We start from the raw sequence: 24,560 nt of genomic DNA on the forward strand, positions 1-24,560 counted from the left end.
GATGTCAAAAAATGTAAGTGTGAAACAGGCCTTATTCAAGGGAAATGTTGCAGTACCACTTATAGCCACTACACAATATATGGCACTGTGATGCTTTCAGTCAGATGATCAGCAGAGGTGCGGGGAGCCGAATCTCCACCGATCTCATATTGATGACCACAACTGGTCTGATGGTCACTCACCCTCATAATGGTCATAAGGTGCGCACAGAAAATCACATACCGGTCATAAAGCAGAAGAACAAATGCCCAGGGGTTCAGCACCATGCAACAAATATCTAGGTATGTCAAAAGGTGATGATTTGGGGTAAAGCTAAAAATATAGCCTGGGCCCAAAAGAAGCAATAGAAATGCTATACTTAAAAAATGTGCAAAAGATAGAAGACATACTTTATTACCCAATGTAACAGGCCAGATTAACTCCCCCACCCAGAATATACCCGGGGTTAAATTGGCCTAGGCCAGTTTATACCCCTCTGGGCCAGACTATACCCCGGGTATACTATGGCCTAGGCCAAACTATACCCCGGGGTATAAATTGGCCTAGGCCAGATTATACCCCTCCGGGCAAGCTGCTGTAGATCAGATATTTCACGCTTTTGAGAACGATCAAAAATGGGGCCCCAGGCAGTTCAAAGGGGTCCCAGGCAGTGCACAGAGGCCACAGGCAGTGCACAGGGGCCCCTGGCAGTGCACAGGACCCCAGGCAGCACACAGGGGCCACAGGCAGTACACAGGGGCCCAGGCAATGTGCAGGGGCCATAGGCAGTGCACAGGGCCCCAGGCAGCACACGGGGCCCCAGGCAGCGCACAGGGCCCCAGACAGAGCACAGGGGCCCCAGGCAACACACGGGGGGGCAGAGACAACGCACGGGACCACAGACAGCGCACAGGGGGGCAGAGACAGCGCTCAAGGGGGGAAGAGACAGCGCCATCTCTGCCCCCCTGTACGCTGTATTTGCCCCCATGTGTGCTGTTTGGGACCTTCTGTGTGATGTCTGGGGCCCCGTTCTTGAGTATATCACTTAATCCTGTGCGATGTCTAGAGCCCCTATGCAATATGCACTGCCAGGGGCCCTCTACACTGCCTGGGGGCCCTGTGTGCTGCCTGTGGCCCTGTGCACTGCCTGGGGCCCCTGTGTGCTGACTGGGGCCCCTGTGTGCTGCCTGGGGACTCCTGTGTGCTGGCTGGGGCCCCCGTGTGCTGCCCGAGACCCCTGTGCTCTGCCTGGGGTTCCTGTGTGCAGCCTGGGGCCCTGTGCACTGCCAGGGGCTTTGTACACTGCCTGTGGCCCCTGTGCACTGCCTTGGGTCCCCATGCACTGCCTGAGGCCCTGTGCGTTGCCTGGGACCCCCGTGTACTGCCTGGGGCCCCTGTGCTCTGCCTGGGGCTCCCGTGTGCTGCCTGGGGCCCCCGTGTGCTGCCTGATGCCCCTTGTGCTGTCTGGGGCACTTTGCACTGCCAGGGGCCCCTGTGCGCTGTCTGGTGCCCTGTGTGCTGCCTGGGACCCCGTTTGCTGTCTCTGCCCAACCATGTGCTGCCTGGGGCCCCATTTTGATGGTTCTCAAAAGCGTGAAATATCTGATCTACAGCAGCTGGGGTATATTCTGACATGGAGGGGTATAAACTGGCCTAGGCCAATTTATACCCTGAGGTATAGTTTGGCCGAGGCCATAATATACCGGGGTATAGTGTGGCCCAGAGGGGTATAAACTGGCCTAGGTCAATTTATACCCCGGGGTATAATTTGGCCTAGGCCAGAATATACCCGGTGTATGCTCTGGCCTAGGCCACTTTAACCCCGGGTATATTCTGGGCGGGGGGTTAATCTGGCCTGTTACACCGGTCCTTCATACAGCTTCATCTTGCACCATGTTCACACTGCGCTCTTTAGCGTCCGATGCTGAGCAGGCTTCTGATATCATGCTGTGACGACACAAGGTTACAATGGTGATGATGTAATTACGTCCAGATGGTTGGTTGTATCATCACGATGTGTGGTGGAATGTCAGTGACTCTATTATGGATGAGGACATTGTGCCTACAGTACTGGAACTCGCACAGGATCGGACGGGGTCTGTCCTGGTGGGACCAGTGAGCATCAAAATAAGAAATATTATATTTGCATTAAATTTTGATGCAAATCAAAATTTCTTGTCAAATTTAAATCTGCGCATACTTTTGGATCACACCAGTGGGTTCTGCTCGGTGCGCTTGTCATTTGCCCCAATAATGAGCAATCAGTTCCATCTATTTTAACATCCATGACATTGATCCAGTTACAGTGCACATGTGATGTATTGAATATTCCCCGTGACTCGATCACTCACTGATAAACTGCAATTGGACCCTGTTATTTGCAGATATAGATTGACAAAAGGGTTGGAACATTAATGACAAACATTTCGATCATGAGATTAAGAAAAAGTAAAAATAATAAACAATGTAACAAATACAAATAAGTGCCATAATCTGTTGTGATCAACGTCATTCATTCACCTGTAGACCAACGTTTGGGCCATCTATACTATGTCCCCTACTTCTGTGTGTCTAAAATGTGTTTTTTTCTGTCTATGTGGCGCCCCTGAGGGTTCGGTCGCCACAGAGGTACTGCACCTCCTCCTGAGGTGTGGTACCCCACCATCCAGGTAAGGTGGAGACACCTGACCACACTCCAACACCTGCACCCCACACCACAAAGTAGTGTAGCAAAGCACCTTCGGCGGCTCCCTGCTTGGAGTGTAGCATAACACCCCTTGGTGGCTCCCTGCTTGGAACACGAAACGTGCGGGGAGGTGGGTGGAGCTGAGTTTACATAAAAGACCCAGAAGAGTTGAGTCAGTCATTCAGTAATTCATTCAGTCAGTGAGTGAGGATGTAGAAGGACAGAGTGTGAGACAGAGAAGATCCCCAGGAGAGGGATGGAAGAAGGAAGTACTGTAGCAGGCCACAGTGATCTGGGTCTGCTGGCACAGGAAAGAGACAGAGAAAGGAAGCTTGATTCTCCATTGGAAAGAACGATTAGTATGGAACGTAAGGAGAATAGGAGGACCAACACTAGAACTACTGGACTCGTGACCCCAACTAGAACTAGTGAATGTAGTCATTCTGACTACTGACTTGTTTTCGCTTATTTTTAGAGTTTCATTTGTGGTTATTTATTAATAATTATATTTTTTTTAATGTATTATTATTGTGAGATCCAACAGTAATGCTTTGGAATGTTTTCTTTCTGATTTTTCATATTTTTCTACAGGAATTAAAAGTAAACAAGTAAAACAATAATAATAGACGTTTTACAATCATTTATTATTAAAGTGCACACATATAAACAACAACTCAAGAACAACAAGCAGAGAAAATGACTACTAGGTCAGTCAGTACTCCTTCTCCTCAGTACCTGAAGAAGGCCACTGGGTTGATTCCGGTTGTACTTCATAATAACGTTTTATTGAGATTCAGCTCCAATTCTACATTTTCCTTCTCCTCCTAAAAAGTACGGCATAATTGACCTTCTAAACATTTGTTGATTCGCATTTTAGGCATCGTCTTTCATTTATGGCAGTACATTGCCCACACAAAGACTTACGGCAAGTCATACAATAGCCAACAGATCTATTATTTTTGCATTTTTCTTTTATCTGGAAAAAAATTTTTTGAAGCATAACATCTGAAGATGTAGCAACTTGGGACATGCCACCCTTTCCCCTAGATATAACATAAGGACCACTCAACTCTGTAACAAGCTTTTGCAAAAAATGCCTAGTGTGACATTTTTTCGGGGGTCATCTCCTTGTATACTATCCAAGCATTTATACCCGCTAAGTCTAAGGTATTTTCAAATGCGTGAACAGGCCATCTCCTAGTACATGTTCTTGTGGTGTATTTGCGTGCCATCTGATCTACTACATCTACTCCATATTTTGTTTCATTATGCACTGCTGAAAAATAGAAATGAAATGAAAACTAAAAGAAATAATAACTGTTCTGCAACCTTCAAACGTAGGTGGGCTGAATCAGTTGACAGACAGCTAAACTCTTTCCTAACAATTCATTGAGGTAGATGCAGGGGGTCCTTTACAACTTTTATTGCTAGGATCATTGTAAAACTAGAACAGAAAATAGCAGTCCTGGACATATATACAGTATATATTCATATAACACAGCATACAATGAGAATCACCAGTAACATATCCCTGCTGTTCTGTTCGCTACCACTGTACAAATATAATGTTCGCTCATTTTTGACTGGACCTATAAAAGTCTTGATGTTTTAGCTAATTTATACATTTTTTCGCAGAATTACACTGCATGTGAACATGGTTGATTATAAACAAAAGAAAAATGAAAAAAAAACAGGTTATTTTTATCGTTTTCGCATCATAAACCATTACATTGCATTATTGCTATATTCATGCATATTGCCCATTTGCTGATAAACTATTCTTTCTAGCTGTAAACTATAACTAATAACATCAAGCTGTATGCAAATATAGTTTTTCCCCCCAACAAATTGCTGCTTCACACTATACAGTACAAAATAATCAAATAATATGACAATGAAATGTTGCTATATACTTATATGAGTTTTTGAGCTCTTATGTCTGCATGTGTTCTCTTTGTCTCTTCAGCTGAACTGAAAGTAAACTTACTATCCAGACTACTGTCTACTGCTAGGACCAGAGAAAAACAACACCCTTCTTTAGCATAAGATAAGAGCCTACAGTATTACAAACAAGCTCTTTTCAGTTCAGCATTACACAGTAATAGAACCAGGTAACACAAGGAAAATGTGAAAAGTTGACATCTGAATTGAACTACATCTATATGAACATCAGGGTAAATAAGATACAGTGAAAAAATTATGCACAAAACTTTACAGCAACATTTAGTGACAAAAGGACAGCAAAATATAGTAGGTAGTCAAAATGACTACCTTTAGTAGTTAAGATAAATTTGGAAAAAAAACGCGCAATTTTTTCACCAAAATTATTTATTGTCACAAAATCTTTTTTCACATCCTATTTGAGGAAAAGTCACCGAGTCTCAAGCCGGAATTCCGAAAAATGTAGTCACAGAAGATAAATAAAAAGTGCAAGTAATCAAAATGACTATACCAGTAGTTCTAGTGCTAAGGATCAGGGTATGAAAAGAGAACCCTTTCCAAGTTCACAGCGCAAGTCCGGGGCCCGGTCCCCGAGGTAGTACGGATACTAATGGTCCTGCAGCAGACACCAGAGGAATAGAAGTTGTCACCACTTTATTCCCACACAAGACTTGGGGGCACAACAGCAACGATAGTGAGCCGGGACTAGGCAGTAAGGAGTCCCCGAAGCAGGCTACAGCTGTCTGCCGTACAAGTAGAGTTCATAGGAACATCTGACCTAAGGAACTCCAGTGTAACTCAGTACTGGGAGTACTTCATTCAAAGGCGCTACAGTATAAGAGGAGACGTTCAGAAAAGGCACATATGTTGGCGGAGTGTTGGAAAGGAGTACTTCATCTTGCCTGGAAGTTGGCTGAGCTCCTGACCAGGTGGACTCAGCACGGATGCGGGCACCTGTACCTGCAACAGACTGTGAGTAAAGCTTTGAAACTACATGCCCTGGTGTCCTCCACTTATTCCTGCGCCAACCCGCCCAGCAATGCTACATCCCTTGCGCCCGACACTACACCATCTGTGTCACTTCACCTACTCTGCTCTGGGACTACAGCACTGCTTATGGAGGGCTGTAACATCATCGCTGCACCACACTATCTGTTCCAGAGGATCTGTCTGCAGCGTCGGCTTACATCTTCATTGCTGAACACCACAGGTGGCGTCACAAATCATTCATAGACTTTCCCCTTTCTACATGGGCCGGGTCCCAGCTGCTGTGACATCTCCCATTGAAGCTCATCGGGCCCGGTACCGAGTACCCCCCACAGCCCTGGGAGGACGACCCAACTTGGCATCACGGACAGGATGACGAAGCCCGGTGCCACCGGGTACTGTGTGCCTACAATTTATTGGACTTACAAGTTTGTGGAAATGTGCAAAAGACTCATTTTGATAGACTGTGAATTGAATGCTAAAAATGGCCGCCGGCGCGGTGAAGAAGGGCGTGACAACATGGGTGGTCCTAAGAAAAGACCGTGAACTATCCTGGGCCTCCCCTGTCTGAACTTCTATGCGACAGCAACATGGCCCACCCCCCGAGGGGTTTGTATACTGGCATGGTATGGAGGAGTAGGAAGAAGACGCCGCCCCCAGAAGGAGGAGCGAGAGCTGGTGGCAGGAAAAGAGTCCAGACAGGAAGAAGAAGGGAGAGAGAATGCCATGATGGAAGGAGAGAGGAGGCCTGAAGAGCGAAGGGAGGTTGAGCTGAATCTCCCCGGCGTAATGGCTGAAGGCTCCGATCTGGCTTCCGGCATGAACCGTCAGCAGCTGGAGGATGAGAGAGCTCAGCTGAACACCCATCTGCGACTGAGGCAGGAGGCGTTATGGAGGATGAATTGGCAGCACGCCCAGGAGGGGCCTCCATCAGCGGTACCCCAGTCACCGGTACCCGCTACTGCTGCACCGGTTCTCCCCCAGGCAGGCCCTGTGGTGCTTGCAGCCACTGCAACACCACCGGCAGCGTTTGTCACCACCTCTCCGCTGTCACCGTGGCAGAGTGCGGCCTACCAAGAGGAGTTCTCTGAGGGCTGGGGAGCTGAAGTAGAGGAAGCTGAGCTCCCGCCTGGACCTGACGCGGCTGCGCAGGTCACACCGGAGACCCCTGCGGACCAGGAGCCGCCGTCTGCCCCACCATCGTCCCCGACCTTGGGTCCAACAGCGCCGGAGAACGTTGCACACTGCCAGGAGGCTCCAGGTATGACCGCTGCCCCTCCCAACGGGTTGCCCCTTGAGTTTTCACATAGTGAGGCCGGCATGTTTGAACTCCACAAGGGAAAATTAGATGAGCTATGCTCTCAATTCAGGAGCACTAAGCTTAAGGTACTGTCACACTTAGCGATGCACCAGCAATCCCAACCAGCGATATGACGCGGTCAGGATCGCTGGTGCATCGCTAAGTGGTCGCTAGTGAGCTGCCACACAGGCAGATCTCACAGCAACATAGCAGGGGTCGGGGGTCGTTACATACCTGTCAGACGAGGCGATCCTGACGTCCTCCCGCCCGCGTCCACACATCGCTCGTCGGCGCCACAGGAAGCCCAGCAGGAAGCTGGCGACGAGAAACGGCCCAGGACGTTCTCGCGCGATCAGCGATAACCAGCGGGGGAGCCGGTCGGAGGTAAGTATCAGACATAGCGATATCGCTAGCAATATCGCTATAACGTCACAAAATCCAGTGACGTTATAGCGATATTGCTAGCGATATCGCTTAGTGTGACAGGCCCTTTACTGCGATGGGGAAGTGGAAGAAAGCCCTGCTGAAAAGAGTGAGACTGGAACAAGCGCGTCCCATTCGACATCGTCTGATCTCAGCAGAAGAGTCTGAGCAGCTGATGGGAGTCACTATGCATCACGGGTTCCCTCTGCCACAGATTCAGGACCCCCGCCTCTCCCCCTGCAAGCGCCCACAGACGCCGGTGACACCTGACGTCAGGCCGAAAATCAAGGCAGAGGTACTGTTAACTGCAGTGCCGCCTGAAATGGAGGAGCCACAGCCATTGGTACCAATTGCAACTTCTTCAGAAGTACAGGCAGCAATTGATGCCAATCTCGCACCAGGAGAAATAGAATACCTGCAGTTTGTGGCCAATCAACAGGACGAGGATGTCCAGAAGTTCTTCCCTGGAAGCAACAGTCCAAATCATCAGCTTCCAGTACCCCAGGAAGGGAACACCATTAAAGAGGAATAACTAACTTTGTTACCCAGGAGGGTATTTGCGCCATTGTGCCTGTTTTTTCCTGTTATTCTATTTTTCTATTTTTTTTGGTTATCATGATGTTTCCAGCTTTGTTGCCCAGTTTTATTTGCAGCGTTTTTCACACTTGAACTGTGGAGATCATGGACGCTGAGTGATCCGGAACTGTCATTGTAAATAGTTTGCACCTCCTTAGGTGCCCTCTCTTGGTTTTACATAGCCCTTTTATGGATAAGAACTACCTCATCGTGGAGCCTGGCTCCTACCAAAAGGACACTGCAAGAGATCCCGGCTGGGAGCAGTGTCCAGCACTTACAAGAATTATTGAAGTTTTGATATGAAGTATTTTATAATGTGCCTTATGAAAGTATTAATAGAGAATAGCTTTTATATAGAATCTAGTTAATAGCAATGACTAAGGCCTCTTTCACACTTCAGTTTTTTGTGTCAGTTAAAATCCGCCAAAAGGACGGATAGCGGATCCGTTTTAGTACTGATGACAACGGATGCCACCCGTCCGTTTTTTTGACGGATCCGCCAAATGAAGAATGTTAAAGGAATCGCAGCCTGGAAAAGGAGAGAGAGAGAGAGAGAGAGAGAGCTATGAATCCAGTTTATTTTTTAGGACAAAAGAATGACAGCTGGACTTGTGAACCGAGCCCAACACAATCTATACAACAAATAGCTACAATGTCAGATACAGTACATCCATGCTGGAGAAACTTCCTTCACTTATCTGGGCTAAGGTTCAGGGTTAACCAGGCTCAGAGTTGGCATTCATTAGTTCTTTTGGGTTGGTCATCTTTGGAAGACTCACACATCGATGAGGTCACTTTTCTCATGAAGTCCAGAATACCAAAGCCAAGAGATCCGGTGACTCAGGCAAATCTGCTGCAGAGAAATATCTACTGATTGACTAATTAGAGGTAATTATGTCGTTATTGGAGCTTACGGGTAAATTCCACCACAACTGAGACATCAGAAATCCGTAAACCTCCAACCAGTGCACAAAGTGGCCTTTACTCGCTTTCCTGGGCACCCTACATGCTTTGTACTGTGGATCTTTAAAGATCTAAATACATAGGTCCTACTAGATCTGATGAAATGTAAGCAGATTGGTTAGGGTGTGTGAACATGTTGCGGATTCTGCTGCGGATCCGCAGCGGATTTGGTCCTGCGGATCCGCAGTAGTTTCTGCTGCGGTGTACAGTACCATTAAAGGCAATGCAAAATGAAAACCGCAGTGCCCATGGTGTGGAATTTTCTGCGCGGATTTGCTGCGGTTTTAAATCTGCAGCATGTCACTTCTTTGTGCGGATTCCGCAGCGGTTTAGCACCTGCTCCATGACAGTTGTCAAACTGCAGGGGAAAACCACAGGCTAATCCGCAGAAAATCCGCAAATAATCCTGCCGATTTAGACAAATCCGCGCAGAAAATTCCGCGGCAGAATCCGCAATGTGTGCACACACCCTTAGTGTTCTCATTAAAAGAATCTTTCTGGTATCCCAGGTACTGGGGGATAAGAGGTTTGTGAGCATTGTACGAACAATTTTCATAGAGCAACTAGAGAACTACTCTGACTTCTGCTTTTGGAGCTCCTGTATATTAAAGCCAGTTAAATTCCTTATTACCTGAGAAATGACTACCAAAATTTAATTAAAAACATATGATATGCAGAAAATAACCTTGATGGAGTGAAGTGGACTATGGATGTAGGATAAGACATTGGAAAAGCTCCAGAAGGGCAGTTTGGAGGGGGCACATACTTTTCTCCATATAGTGCGTGTGCCTGATATGTGGCAAATTGTCCTGGCTCGGCCTTAATCAATAATCATTTATCAAGTCTTGGTCAAGTTGTTTTTTTCTTTACTGATTTCTTTTCGTGTAGAAGTAGTTAATGTTTTTTTGGAGGACCTTCAAAATGTTAGTATGGGGAGTTACATGTCCACTGCACTCTGTCATTGGTGATGATTTCTTTGGCAAGTTTATTCTATGTCTCACTGGGTGTATCACCTGATGAGTGACTCACCTGTCGTCCATCCTCAGTAATTAACTGTAGAAGACGCCACACTGCGCAGAGGGATGTTTGTGACTGTGTCACCAGGTGACAACTGAAAGTGGATGGCCGAAGCTGCAAAAATAAGTGCAGCTAGAAACGGAAATATACGTGTGACATAGATAGATAGTAGATAGACAATAGATAGATATTAGATAGATAGATAAATAGATGATAGATAAATAGATGATAGATAGATAGATAGTTACACACGTGATCAAAATTGTTGGTACCCCTCTGTTAATGAAAAAAAACTCACAATGGTCACAGAAATAACTTGAATCTGACAAAAGTAATAATAACTAAAAAATCTATGATAATGAACAAATGAAACTCAGATGTACTTTCAACCATGCTTCCACAGAATTTAAAAATAAATAAAACTCATGAAATAGGCCTGGACAGAAATGATGGTACCCAGGGGCATAACGACCACGGTCGCAGTAGTCGCCACTGCGACCGGGCCCGAGGGAAGTCAGGGGCCCAGCAGGTCAGACCATATTTCCCTCCCAACCATCCCGATTCTCACGGGACAGTCCTGTTTTTGACCCCCCCCCCGTGTCCCACCCGGGACTCTATTCTTCCTGCACTGCATGAGCCGTCACGCCCCCCCCATACCATGCACCCCATCCTCGCCCTCCCAGGTAGACCCACGTCAGCCCCTTACAGCCTGCAATAATGTTCGCTTCTGTGGCACAGGACCTGTGATGAGGTCACAGGAGGGGAGGAGTCAGGAGTCACATGATCATGAGCCTCCGTGTCTGCAGGACTCTGCTGTGCTGGTTGTCATGGTGCTGGATGAGGTAAGTTTATGTATGGGGTAAGGAGGGGTCTACAGTGTAGCTGTAGCAGAGCTGTGTGTATACAATTTTGGATGGAGTGGAGCCGCGTGTGTACAAGGTGTACGGAGTGGAGCCGCACATGTGTAGTAGGTGTACGGAGCAGAGTCATGTGTGTACATGGTGTATGGAGCGGAGCCGCGTGTGTACGAGATGTACAGAGCGGAGCCGTGTGTGTACGAGGTGTACGGAGCGGAGCCGTGGGTGTACGGAGCGGAGCCGCATGTGTGTACGAGGTGTACGGAGCAGAGCCGCACGTGTGTAGGAGGTGTACAGGGTGGAGCCGGGTGTGTACGAGGTGTACAGAGCGGAGCCGGGTGTGTACGAGGTGGACGGAGAGGAGCCGCACGTGTGTAGGAGGTGTACAGGGTGGAGCCGGGTGTGTACGAGGTGTACAGAGCGGAGCCGGGTGTGTACGAGGTGGACGGAGAGGAGCCGCGCGTGTATGAGGTGTACAGAGCGGTGCCGGTTGCCTACGAGGTGGACAGAGAGGAGCTGCGTCTGTACAAGGTGTACAGAGCAGAGATGTGCGTGTATTTTGGCATGGGGGGCCCCATTTGAAAGTTCACCACGGGGCCCATAACTTTGTAGTTACGCCACTGATGGTACCTCTGAAAATAATGTGACAAAAGGGACATGTTATATTAAGGTGTGTCCACTAATTAGCATCACAGGTGTCTACAATCTTGGAATCAGTGAGTGGCCTGTATAGAGGGCTACAGATACTCACTGTGCTATTTGGTGACATAATGTGTATCACACTCAACATGGACCAGAGGAAGCGAAGGAAAGAGTTGTCTCAGGAGATTAGAAAGAAAATTATAGACAAACATGTTAAAGGTAAAAGTTATAAGACCATCTCCAAGCAGCTTGATGATCTTGTGACTACAGTTGCACATATTATTCAGAAATTTAAGCTCCATGGGACTGTAGCCAACCTCCCTGGACGTGGCAGCAGGAGGAAAATTGATGACAAATCAAAGAGACAGATAATACCAATGGTAACAAAAGAGCCTAGAAAAACTTCTAAACTTCTAAAAGCTCAAGGAACATCAGTGTCAGATCGCACCATGCGTCATTATATGAGCCAAAGTGGACTTCATGGGAGATGACCAAGGAGGACACCATTGTTGAAAAAAAAATCATAAAAAAGCCAGACTGGAATATGCCAAACTGCATGTTGACAAGCCACAATGCTTCTGGGAGAATGTCCTATGGACAGAGAAGACAAAAATGGAACTTTTTGGCAAGGCACATCAGCTCTAATTTCACAGATGGAAAAATTAAAAGAACACTGTCCCTACTGTGAAACATGTTGGAAGCTCTGTTATGTTCTGGGGCTGTTTGCTGCATCTGGCACAGGGTGTCTAGAATCTGTGTAGGGTACGATGAAATCTCAAGACTATCAAGAGATTCTAGAGAGAAATGTGCTGCCCAGTTTCAGAAAGCTTGGTCTCGGTCGCAGGTCATGGGTCTTGCAACAGGATAATGACCCAAAACACATAGCTAAAAACACCCAAGAAGGGCTAAGAGGAAAACATTGGATTATTCTGAAGTGGCCTTCTATGAGCCATGACCTAAATCCTATTGAGCATCTTTGGAAAGAGCTGAAACAAGCCATCTGGAAAGGCAACCTTCAAACACAAGACAACTGGAGCAGTTTGCTCTTGAGGGGTGGGCCAAAATACCTGGCAAAAGTCTCATTAACAGTTACAGGAATCATTTGATTCCAGTGATTGCCTCAAAAGGTTGTGCAACAAAATATAAAGTTAAGGGTACCGTCATTTCTGTCCAGGCCTATTTCATGAGTTTTATTTTTTTTTTAATCCTGTGGAAGCATGGTTGAAAAGCACTGTCTGACTTTCATTTGTTCATTTTCATAGATTTTTTATTTATTATTACTTTTGTCAGATTCAAGTTATTTCTGTCACTATTGTGGGTTTTTCTGTCATTAAACGAGGGGTGCCAACAATTTTGACCACGTGTGTAGATAATAGATAGATAATAGAAGGATTGATAGATAATAGGCAGATAGATACTAGATAGATATAATAGAAAAATAGATAATAGTTGATATACAGTCATGACCAAAAGTTTTGAGAATGACACAAATATTAATTTTTACAAAGTCTACTGCTTCATGTTTTCTAATGGCAATTTGCATATACTCCAGAATGTTATAAAGAGTGATCAGCTTAAGAGCAATTACTTGCAAAGTCAATATTTGCCTAGAAAATGAACTTTATCCCCCAAAACACATTTCAACATCATTGCAGCCCTGCCTTAAAAGGACCAGCTAACATCGTTTCAGTGATTGCTCCATTAACACAGGTGTGGGTGTTGAGGAGGACAGGGCTGGAGATCAATCTGTCATGATTAAGTAAGAATGACACCACTGGACACTTTAAAAGGAGGCTGGTGCTTGGCATCATTGTTTCTCTTCTGTTAACCATGGTTATCTCTAAAGAAACACGTGCAGTCTTCATTGCACTGCACAAAAATGGCCTAACAGGGAAGAGTATCGCAGCTAGAAAGATTGCACCTCAGTCAACAATCTATCGCATCATCAAGAACTTCAAGGAGAGAGGTTCCCTTGTTGCCAAAAAGGCTCCAGGGCGCCCAAGAAAGACCAACAAGCACCAGGACTGTCTCTTAAAAGTGTTTCAGCTGCGGGATCAGGCTACCAGCAGTGCAGAGCTTGCTCAGGAATGGCAGCAGGCAGGTGTGAGTGCATCTGCACGCACTGTGAGGCGGAGACTCTTGGAGCAAGGCCTGGTCTCAAGGAGGGCAGCAAAGAAGCCACTTCTCTCCAGGAAAAACATCATGGACAGACTGATATTCTGCAAGAGGTACAGGGAGTGGACTGCTGAGGACTGGGGTAAAGTCATTTTCTCTGATGAATCCCCTTTTCGATTGTTTGGGACATCTGGAAAACAGCTTATTCGGAGAAGACCAGGTGAGCGCTACCACCAGTCTTGTCTCATGCCAACTGTCAAGCATCCTGAAACCATTCATGTGTGGGGTTGCTTCTCAGCCAAGGGAATGGGCTCTCTCTCAGTCTTGCCTAAAAACACAGCCATGAATAAAGAATGGTACTAGAATGTCCTCCAAGAGCAACTTCTCCCAACTGTCCAAGAGCAGTTTGGCGATCAACAATGCTTTTTTCAACATGACGGAGCACCTAGCCATAAAGCAAAGGTGATAACTAAATGGCTCAGGGAACAAAACATAGAGATTTTGGGACCATGGCCTGGAAACTCCCCAGATCTTAATCCCATTGAGAACTTGTGGTCAATCATCAAGAGACGGGTGGACAAACAAAAACCTTCAAATTCAGACAAAATAAAAGCATTGATTTTGCAAGAATGGACTGCTATCAGTCAGGATTTGATCCAGAAGTTGATTGAGAGCATGCCAGGGAGAATTGCTCAGGTCCTGAAGAAGAAGGGTCAACACTTTCAAATATTGACTTGCTGCATTAACTCATTCTAACTGTCAATATAACCTTTTGTTACTCATAATGATTGCAATTATATTTCTGTATGTGATAAAAACATCTAACAAACACACATAAAAACCAGAGGGCAGCAGATCATGTGAAAATATAATATTTGTGTCATTCTCCAAACTTTTGGCCATGACTGTATATAGATAGATAATAGATAGATCGATAACAGGCAATAGATGGATAATAGATTGATAATAGACAATAGATAGATAGATAATAGACAATAGCTAGATAATAGATATATAGACAGATAATAGATAGGTAGATAATAAATAATGGATAGATAATAGATAGATATAGATATATAATAGATAAATAGATAGATAAATAGATGGATCAAAAGATAATAGATCGATAATAGACAATAGACAATAGATAACAGATAGATAATAGATAATAGACAATAGGTAGATATAGATTAATGGATAATAGATGGATATAAGATAGATAGATAATAGACAATAGAGAGATAATAGATAATAGGTGAAAGACAATAGATAGATAATAGATGATGAATAATGGATAGATGGATAGGTCAACAGCATTTTTGGTGCCAAAGATATTTCATTGAATTTAGGGTAACTTTGGGGTGCTGATTCTGAATATGTCATCAGTTTTGCCAGATTGGCTCAAGTTTTTGAGATTTTTCGTAAAATGTGTAAAAAAAAAGACGTAATTTGCTACACGCGCATTAATTTTATTGATATTGTCATGAATACAATAAATTTAACAAAGTAAATGTTGATTTTAGTTTATTTTAACTAGTTTTAGAAAGTAATCTTCAAAAATGAACAAGACATGAAAGATAGGAGACATTTAATCGCTGGAAAAGCGCTTTTTATATGATTTTCTTCTATGTGAGCTATTGGGGCAGTCACGCTGTAGATTCCAGCAGTAATCAGCCATCATATGTCTGTCCCATCTGCCTTGGTACCTTTCCTCCATCACCATAATATCCTGATGAAATCTCTCCCCTTGTTCTTCGCTAAAATCTCCAAGGTTTTCTGGAAATCTGTCCAAGTGACTGTGAAGATAATGCAATTTAATGCTCATGTGTACACCCAGATTTCTAAATCTCAATAGCATGTTTTGTACCAGTTCTTCATAATTGTCTGCCTTTTGATTTCCCAAGAAGTTCTTCACTACCAACACAAAACTACACCATGCAGCAGCTTCAATGTCATTCATTTCCTTAGGAAAATTTGAATCTTTAATGAGTTTCCGAATTTGAGGACCATCAAAGATTCCTGCCTTCAGTTTTTCGCTGCTAAGACCAGGGAAAGATCTGCAGATGTACATGAAGCAATTACCATCTTTGTCTAATGCCTTGACGAACTGCTTCATTAATCCTAACTTTATGTGAAGTGGTGGTAGAATGATTTTTTCCCTGTCCACCAAAGGTTCGTTCACTATGTTTGATGCTCCTACTGTCAAGGTGTCCCTTGGAGGCCAATTCAGTTTCTCCCAGTGCTGATGTTTTGCTCTACTATCCCACATGCAGATGAAGCAAGGATACTTTGTGTATCCACTTTGCTGTCCAAGTAAAAAGTTGACCATTTTTAAATCAACACATATCAGCCACGAATGTTCATGGTAGCACAGTTTCTCCAAGACCATTTTGACATTTTGGTATTGTTCTGCAAGTTTAGTTGAGTGAGCTACTGGAAGAGATGCACACTGATTGCCATTGTTCAACAAAACACATTTCAAACTCCTTTTAGAACTATCTATGAAAAGCCTCCAGTCTACAGGACGATATACTTGTAAACCCATTTGCAGCATCAGGCCAGGAATATCCTTACAATATACAAGTAGGTCATCTTCACAGAAAAATGGAAGAAGTGCTTCTTCTCTGGTCCTGTAAGATGTAATTTTAGTTCCAGGCGTCAGACAATTTTTTTCACTTAGCCTTGAAGCTAAAAGTTTGGATGCACTTTTTGAGAGGTTGAGGTCTCTTATTAGATCGTTGAGCTCTCCTTGGGTAAATTGCGTAGGTGTTCTGAAACTTCCTTCATATTCTAGTTCACTTCCAGAACTAATGCTTAGCTCCATACCCTGCATTTCATCATCATCAGGTGGGGGAAGGTCAGGTAACATGGTAAACACAGGTACAGGCACATCTTCACAATGAGGGACAGGCCTTCTTGCAGATTCCATGTTAGGATACTCCCATTTTCGTTTCTTATGCTTATTGAATCCTTGTACTTGCACTGCACAGAAATAACAGTCATCATGATGATTTTTTTGCTCTCTCCACACCATTGGAACACCAAATTTGAAGCTTGTTCTTTGTCCTTTGCTCCATTTTCGTAATAATTCGATACATGCTTTGCACACTATGTGTGGTGCCCAAAACTTGTCTTGGTCCCCAAGCATAACCCCAAAATAGGCAAAATACACTTTTTTAACGAAGTCTGTTATGTTTCTTCTATGTTTTGGCAGTGTATATTCACCACAAATGTAACAGAATGAGTCTGGATCGTTAAGACAACTTCTTCTTGATGAGTTCATGCTTTTCACTGGAAAACAGACAACAACATAAAGTTAGTGCAAAAATCAAGCTATGAACAAACTTTTAGAACACTAATTAACACAAAACTATATTGAGAACTGCTCAGTTCAAGTACTAATCCAAAGAAATTAATGAGATGATGCGTCGCATTTACCAACAAGTGCTATAAATAAGATACCAAAAATCTCAAAAACTTGAGCCAATCTGGCAAAACTGATAGCATATTCAGAATCAGCACCCCAAAAATACCCCAAATTCATTAAAATATTTTGGACACCAGAAAAAAATTTTTTTTTTGTTGACCTGTGTAATAGATAGATGGTTAATGTTAGACAATGGATAGATAATGATACATAGATAATAGATAGACAATAGTTAATAGATAAATAATAGTTAGAAAATAGATGGATAGATAATACTGTAGGTAATAGATAGATAAATAATAGATAGATGGATAGATAATAGATAAATAGATAATAGATAGAAAGGCAATAGATAGATATATCATAGATAATAGATAGATAATAAATAGAAAATAGATAGATAATAGATGATAGATATAGGTAGATAATATATGGATAGATAAATAGATAATAGATAGATAATATACAGATGGATAATAGATAGATAATAGAGTCATGAACCAGGGGAGAGTGGTATTTGGTTGCCCCCAGTTCGTCAGGGGATTTATTATATCCCACTTTCCAGTTCCAGTTTGGAACTTGCAGCTCTCTGGCGCCCCCTTATCCTCAGGTCAGTCAGGGAACTACACCTAGGATAAGTGGTCACCAGAAGGGCCACATTGTGGTGTTCTGGCTAATAGGCACTCTGCAGGGAGGGCGGTATGAATGTCCCCAGTCTCAGATGGGAAATGTACACATAATAACCTCCGTCTGTCATTGCCCGAGTCTCCCCAAAAGCCCAGTACACTTAACTGCCACCAGCTCCTGGTTCTTATATGAATAACAATAACGGGTCAGGAGCCAACCCACACTGTAGCGTGAATTTTGCACAGAGGATGTGGCAAGTAAGCTTATAGAGCAAGGAAAACAGAACTAGTAAATATTATAGATTTTACTCCAAAAAGAATAGGCAGTGTTTACAAAAATATAAAAAGATGTTACAAATGAGACAATCACAATATATACAAGCAATTACAAAATAACATGGATTAAAAGAAGTAATTTGCATATCTCAGTCGATGGTATGCCATGTGGAGTAGGGGGAGGGGACCTTCCCAGAGTGGCAGGTCAAAATGAACAGCATGCCACAGCTGATCCCCAGGCAGAATGATGACTTCCTAATTGGGCTTCATAGCCTTATACCCTCTGTCCCATGACCTCAATGATTGAGCGGAGCTATGGCATGCACTCCCCTTTTTGAAAGTTATGAAAAAGTTTGAGTGCCATAACTTGAACTACAAGGCTCGCAGAGTAACAGCAGGACTATCAGTTTCCTTATTATGAAATTAACGTTCTTTCAATACCAAATATGAACTACCTGCGAGTTAGTGGATGGCAGGAACCCTTTTCTCGACTCCGGATAGGGGCCAAATCTTCAAAACCCACCTGTGGATAACTCCAACCCTGCAGTTTCCAGAAATATCAGCTTCCTGCTTCTATGAATATTCTGCGCCAATATATTTGACCTGAGATACATAAAGGATCCATGTGCTTTCAGACGAAGGCTGGTTTCTGATCACACCACTTTGCCGAGGGAGGGGGAAAGGGGGAGATCGAATTACACAGTGCTGGCAGGGAGAGAAGGAGGGGGTTGGATACTGCAGCTCGTGTGTATACTGTACAACCTAATAGGGGAAAGGGCAGCCTGTGTGTCCCAGTGGGCAGCGGAAAGTTCTGGAAGTGTACTTGAACCCCTGGAAAATGGTTCACATTTTCATGACAGATAGACAGATAGATAGATAGATAGATAGATAGATAATGGGCCTTGCCCATGTTGTAGAGGATAGAGTCTGACTGATTAATTGAGTCTGTGGACAGGAGTCTCTTATAAAGGTGACTATATAAGACAACTGCCTTTAATGCAGGTAACAAGTTGATTAGGAGCATCTAATTGGTCTGTAGGAGTTAGAAATCTTAATGGTTGTTAGGGGATCAAATACTTATTTCTCACTGCAAAATGCAAGTAAACTTATATAATTTATACAATGTGATTTTCTGGAATTTATTTTTGATATTCTATCTCTCAATGTTAAAATTAACCTACCCTTAATGAGTGTATGTATGTATGTGTGTATACCAAGCCATGCCCACTCCACATAGCAACCAATCACTAAGCATCTTTCTTTTCACCAGAGCTGTTTAAAATATGAAAGCTGAGCTGTGATTGGTTGCTATGAGCAACAGTTTTCCTTGCAACCAATCACTAAGTATCTTTCATTTCACCAGAGCTGTTTAAAAGATGAAAGCTGGGCTGTGATTGGTTGCTATGAGCAAGAGTTTTCCCACTCCACAACCCTCAGCAGACACTGACCAGGTGGGAAAAATCTAGCAGCCCTGGGAACATATGCTCCTAGCCATTGTCTGCCCCCCCAGAAAGGAGCAGAGATCACATGACAGAAATGAATCACCCCGTCCTATATTACTGCCGTGCTCTACTGTTACCGGCGTAGAAAATTGCATCATCAGCGGCTGAACACAGAGCTGCACTGCCAGGTTACATTACTGCACATCTCCAGTAACTCCCTGCTCAGTGCCACCCAGCTCGGGACTATGGGATTTAGGAAATGTGTAATTGGTATATGGGCATGGGACTATGGGATGGAGGATATGTGTGATGGGTATATGGGCATGGGACTATGGGATGGAGGATATGTGTGATGGGTATATGGGCATGGGACTATGGGATGGAGGATATGTGTGATGGGTATATGGGCATTGGACTATGGGATGGAGGATGTGTGATGGGTATATGGGCACGGTACTATAGGATGCAGGAAGTGTGATGGCTATATGGGCATAGGACTATTGCTTGGAGGATATATGATGGGTATATGGGCACAGGACTATGGGATTGAAGATATGCATGATGGGTATATGGGCACGGGACTATAGGATGGAAAATGTGTGATGGTATATGGCATGGGACTATGGGATGGAGGATGTGTGATGAGTATATGGGCACAGGACTATGGGATGCAGGATGTGTGATGGGTATATGGGCATGAGACTATGGGATGGAGGATGTGTGATGAGTATATGGGCACAGGACTATGGGATGCAGGATGTGTGATGGGTATATGGGCATGAGACTATGGGATGGAGGATGTGTGAAGAGTATATGGGCACAGGACTATGGGATGGAGGATATGTATGTTGGGTATATGGGCATGGGACAATGGGATGGAGGAAGTGTATGATGGGTATATGGGCATGGGACTATGGGATGGAAGATATGTGTGATGGGTATATGGGCACAGGACTATGAAATGGAGGATTTGTTTGATGGGTATATGGGCACGGGACTATGGGATGGTGGATATGTATGATGGTATGGGGGCACGGGACTATGGGATGGAGGAAGTGTCATGGGTATATGGGCACAGGACTATGGGATGGAGGATATGTATGATGGGTATATGGGCATGGGACTATGGGATGGAGGATATGTGTGATGGGCATATGGGCATGGGCCTATGGGATGGAGGATATGTATGATGGGTATATGGGCACGGGACTATGGGATGGAAGATATGTGTGATGGGTATATGGGCACAGGACTATGAGATGGAGGATTTGTTTGATGGGTATATGGGCACGGGACTATGGGATGGTGGATATGTATGATGGTATGTGGGCACGGGACTAAGGGATGGAGGAAGTGTGATGGGTATATGTACAGTGGACTATGGGATGGAGGATATGCGTGATGGGTATATGGGCACTGTACTATGGTATGGAGGATGTGTGATTTTTATATGGGCACTGGAATATGGGAGGGAGGATGTGTGATGGGTATATGGGCACTGGACTATGGGATGGAGGATGTGTGATGGGTATATGGGCACTGGAATATGGGATGGAGGATATGTATGATGGGAATATGGGCACGGGCCTATGGGATGGAGGATATGTGTGATGGGTATATGGGCACCGGCCTATGGGATGGAGGATATGTATATGGGCAGGGGACTATGGGATGGAGGATGTGTGATGTGTATATGGGCACTGGAATATGGGATGGAGGATAATCATTATAATTTGTTATAACTAACCACAGTTAGTTACTGTGCCCAGGTGACGCCAGATTCTTCAGATAGTAATAATAATAATCTTTATTTTTATTACTCTGTTCATGTTCATGTTTTTGTCAGTGGCCAAACTTACAAAATCAGCAAGGGATCAAATATTTAGATAGATAGATAGATAGATAGATAATAGGTGGATAGATAATAGATAGAAAGATAGATGATAGATAGATAGATAATAGATATATAGTAGATAGATAATAGATAAAAGATAGGTATCAGATAATAGATAAACAATATCACCAGCAAAATAAAAAAATTGACAAGAAAGAAAATATCAGACATTTGTTGCAATTGTTAAATATGTTTGGAGCATTCAATAAAAAGCACAAAAAAGTTACATTTGACTCAAAATAATTAGTGAAAGAGCAATAATAACTAAACCGCCTAATCTTTCTATACACAGCTGTGCTCATACAGTTTCAGCAATCGGTGGGGTCTCAGGACACAAATTTAAAAATGTCAATATAACAAGTTTTTGAAACATTTAGTCTCCCTTAACACGAAGTAATGAGTGTAAATGTAAAAATTGAAACTCTCTAATGTTTCTGTTTCCATACTCCTGCTCTGATAATTACATATATCTTTCTAGAAGCTGCTGTTTTGTCTTCTCTGATACAAAGCTGCATATTCACGCCGATACAGAGTTAACTGATTTGTGCCTGGCATCATTATTGGCTTCCTCCTGCCACCAGGGAGTTTAGGAGTGTCCAAATTATAATTTATGCTTTGAATTCAATGGCATTTGTATAAATTGTATACAGTGAGCTCCCCCTAGTGGAAACTACAGACAGCCTTAAATGTTGGCATATATCTTTATGACTCTATAAAGAGGTTTTTAGTGATTTGGGCCAGCAAAAACAAAATCATCTTGTATCTAAAAACGTTATCTGCACGGAAGCAGAATTAATCATCCTGAGGAGGTCAGATGACAAATTGAAATTACATTACTCTGAAAGAATAAACTGAGAGTTCACGTGTGACTTATGTTCCGGAATTTCATCCTTTATTGTAGAGCAAGAGAGAAACAATGAAAGTATAAATCATCATGCAGATAATTAACAACAGAACAATGAGTCACAGGTAAACGAGCAAATCCAGAATATTAGCTGAGCTAGCGAATATTAATGAGCCGGGCTATAATAATGTTTGATCATTCAATAGTTTACTACTCAAATACGGATAGTATTTAGAAGAGCGTGGTTGATTTTCATCAAATGCAGCGCCACACTGCTCTGCAGTCTGCATGTGAAATAGCAACACAGCCCTGTTGCAGTGAATGAGACTGGGATGCAATACCACACACAACCTGTAGGCAGGGATAGCGCTGTTTGTGAAGGATACAGGAGCCTTTTTTTTAATCCAGGGCAAACAGTGTAATATTGATGAGGTATCCCTAGGGTAAGAAACCAATATCAGTTGGGTAGGGTCCAAATTCCAGAATGGGGCTATGTTATTCACTTATACAGGGCACAGATTACAGTACCACTTATGGCCACTGCACAATATATGGCGCTGAGATGCTTTCAATCACATGATCAGCACAGGAGCGGGGAGTTAGACCTGCACTGATCTGATAGTGATGACCTCTACTCACCGGCGCCCTAACCCTGTCAAGATATGTAGAATTTACACTCCAATGGGCAATGAGTCCTAATACTTCCATCATGGCACAAGGACAGCAGGACTTTGCAGGTCATTGCTCCTAAACATATGGTCCCACAATTACCAATAACCCATTGATGACCTCCACATGACCACACCTGGTCTTAAAGGATACTCATCCTCCTCTTAATGATCAGAAGGTAGTTATAATATAGTGCAAAGAGGCAGTATTATAGTAGTTATATTCCTGTACATCGGGAGCAGCATTATAGTAGTTATATTCTTGCACATAGGAGCAGTATTATAGTATTTATATTCTTGTACATAGGGGCGGTATTATAGTAGTTATATTGTTGTACATACGGGCAGTATTATAGTAGTTATATTCTTGAACATAGGGGGTAGTATTATAGTAGTTATATTACTATACATGGGAGCAGTATTATAGTAGTTATACATAGGAGCTGTCTTATAGTAGTCATATTCTTAGACATAGGGGCAGTATTATAATAGTTATATCCTTGTATAGAGGGGGCAGTATTATAGTAGATACAGTATGTTCATGTACATAGGGGACAGTATTATAGTAGTTATATTCTTGTACATAGGGGCAGTAATATAGCAGTTATATTCTTGTACATAGGAGCAGAATTATAGCAGTTATATTCTTGTACATTGAAGCAGTATTATAGTAGATATATTCTTGTACATAGGAGCAGTATTATAGTAGTTATATTCTTGTACATAGGGGGCAGTATTATAGTAGTTATATTCTTAGACATAGGGGCAGTGTTATAGTGGTTATATTTGTGTACATATGGAGCAGTATTATAGTAGACTAGCTGAAGAGCCCGGGGCTGCCCGCGCATAGTAACTTACTACGGTTAGTTATAACAAATTATAATGATTAATTCTATATATATAAAGCTGACTGTATAGCACCGCCCACTCCACATAGCCACATTCACTAAAATATCCCACATCATCCCGTCAGCCAGAGCTACCAGACTACTACCCCTAATATCCCACATCGTCCCGTCAGCCAGAGCCACCGGACTACAACTCCTAATATCCCACATCATCCCGTCAGCCAGAGCCACCGGACTACTACCACTAATATACCACATCATCCCGTCAGCCAGAGCCACCAGACTTCTATCCCTAATACCCCACATCATCCCGTCACAGCCACTGGACTACTACCCCTAATATCCCATATCATCCCGTCAGCCAGAGCTACCAGACTACTACCCCTAATATCCCACATCATCCTGTCAGCCAGAGTCACCGGACTACTACCTCTAATATCCCACAACATCCTGTCAGCCAGAGCCACCAGATTACTACCACTAATATCCCACATCATCCTGTCAGCCAGAGCCACCGGACTACTACCACTAATATACCACATCATCCTGTCAGCCAGAGCCACCGGACTACTACCCCTAATATCCCACATCATCCCGTCAGCCAGAGTCACCGGACTACTACCTCTAATATCCCACATCATCCTGTCAGCCAGAGCCACCAGATTACTACCACTAATATCCCACATCATCCCATCAGCCAGAGCCACCGGACTACTACCACTAATATACCACATCATCCTGTCAGCCAGAGCCACCCGACTACTCCCCCTAATATCCCACATCATCTCATCCAATCAGCCAGAGCCACCGGACTACTACCCCTAATATCCCACATCATCCCATCAGCCAGAGCACTGAGTGGAACGGTCCTAACTTCCATACCGGAGATCCCTTTAAGAGAGGTGTGACGTCAGAACCAGAGTGCTAAGTGGATTTGCCCTGACTTTCATACCAATTATCCCTTTAAGAGGGGCCTTGGGTCAGAACCAGAGTGCTGAGTGGATTTGCCCTAACTTCCATAGCAGGGATCCCTTTAAGAGAACCTGGGG

The 24,560-nt window shown here is 43.7% G+C and overlaps 1 protein-coding gene across 1 annotated transcript in view; it reads left to right on the forward strand.

The window, feature by feature from the left end:
- The first annotated feature begins 202 nt into the window (after positions 1–202).
- Positions 203–24,560, forward strand: part of LOC141085246 (zonadhesin-like) — a 61,533-nt gene continuing 37,175 nt past the window's right edge. Inside the window, exon 1 of the mRNA XM_073570518.1 lies at positions 203–281. Within this exon, the coding sequence (XP_073426619.1) occupies positions 265–281 (17 nt within the window). The 5' untranslated portion in view covers positions 203–264. The remainder of the gene's footprint in view (positions 282–24,560) is intronic.

Source organism: Dendrobates tinctorius, unplaced genomic scaffold (assembly GCF_039654945.1).
Source record: "Dendrobates tinctorius isolate UK_male_01 unplaced genomic scaffold, ASM3965494v1 ptg000028l, whole genome shotgun sequence".
NCBI lineage: Eukaryota > Metazoa > Chordata > Amphibia > Anura > Dendrobatidae > Dendrobates > Dendrobates tinctorius.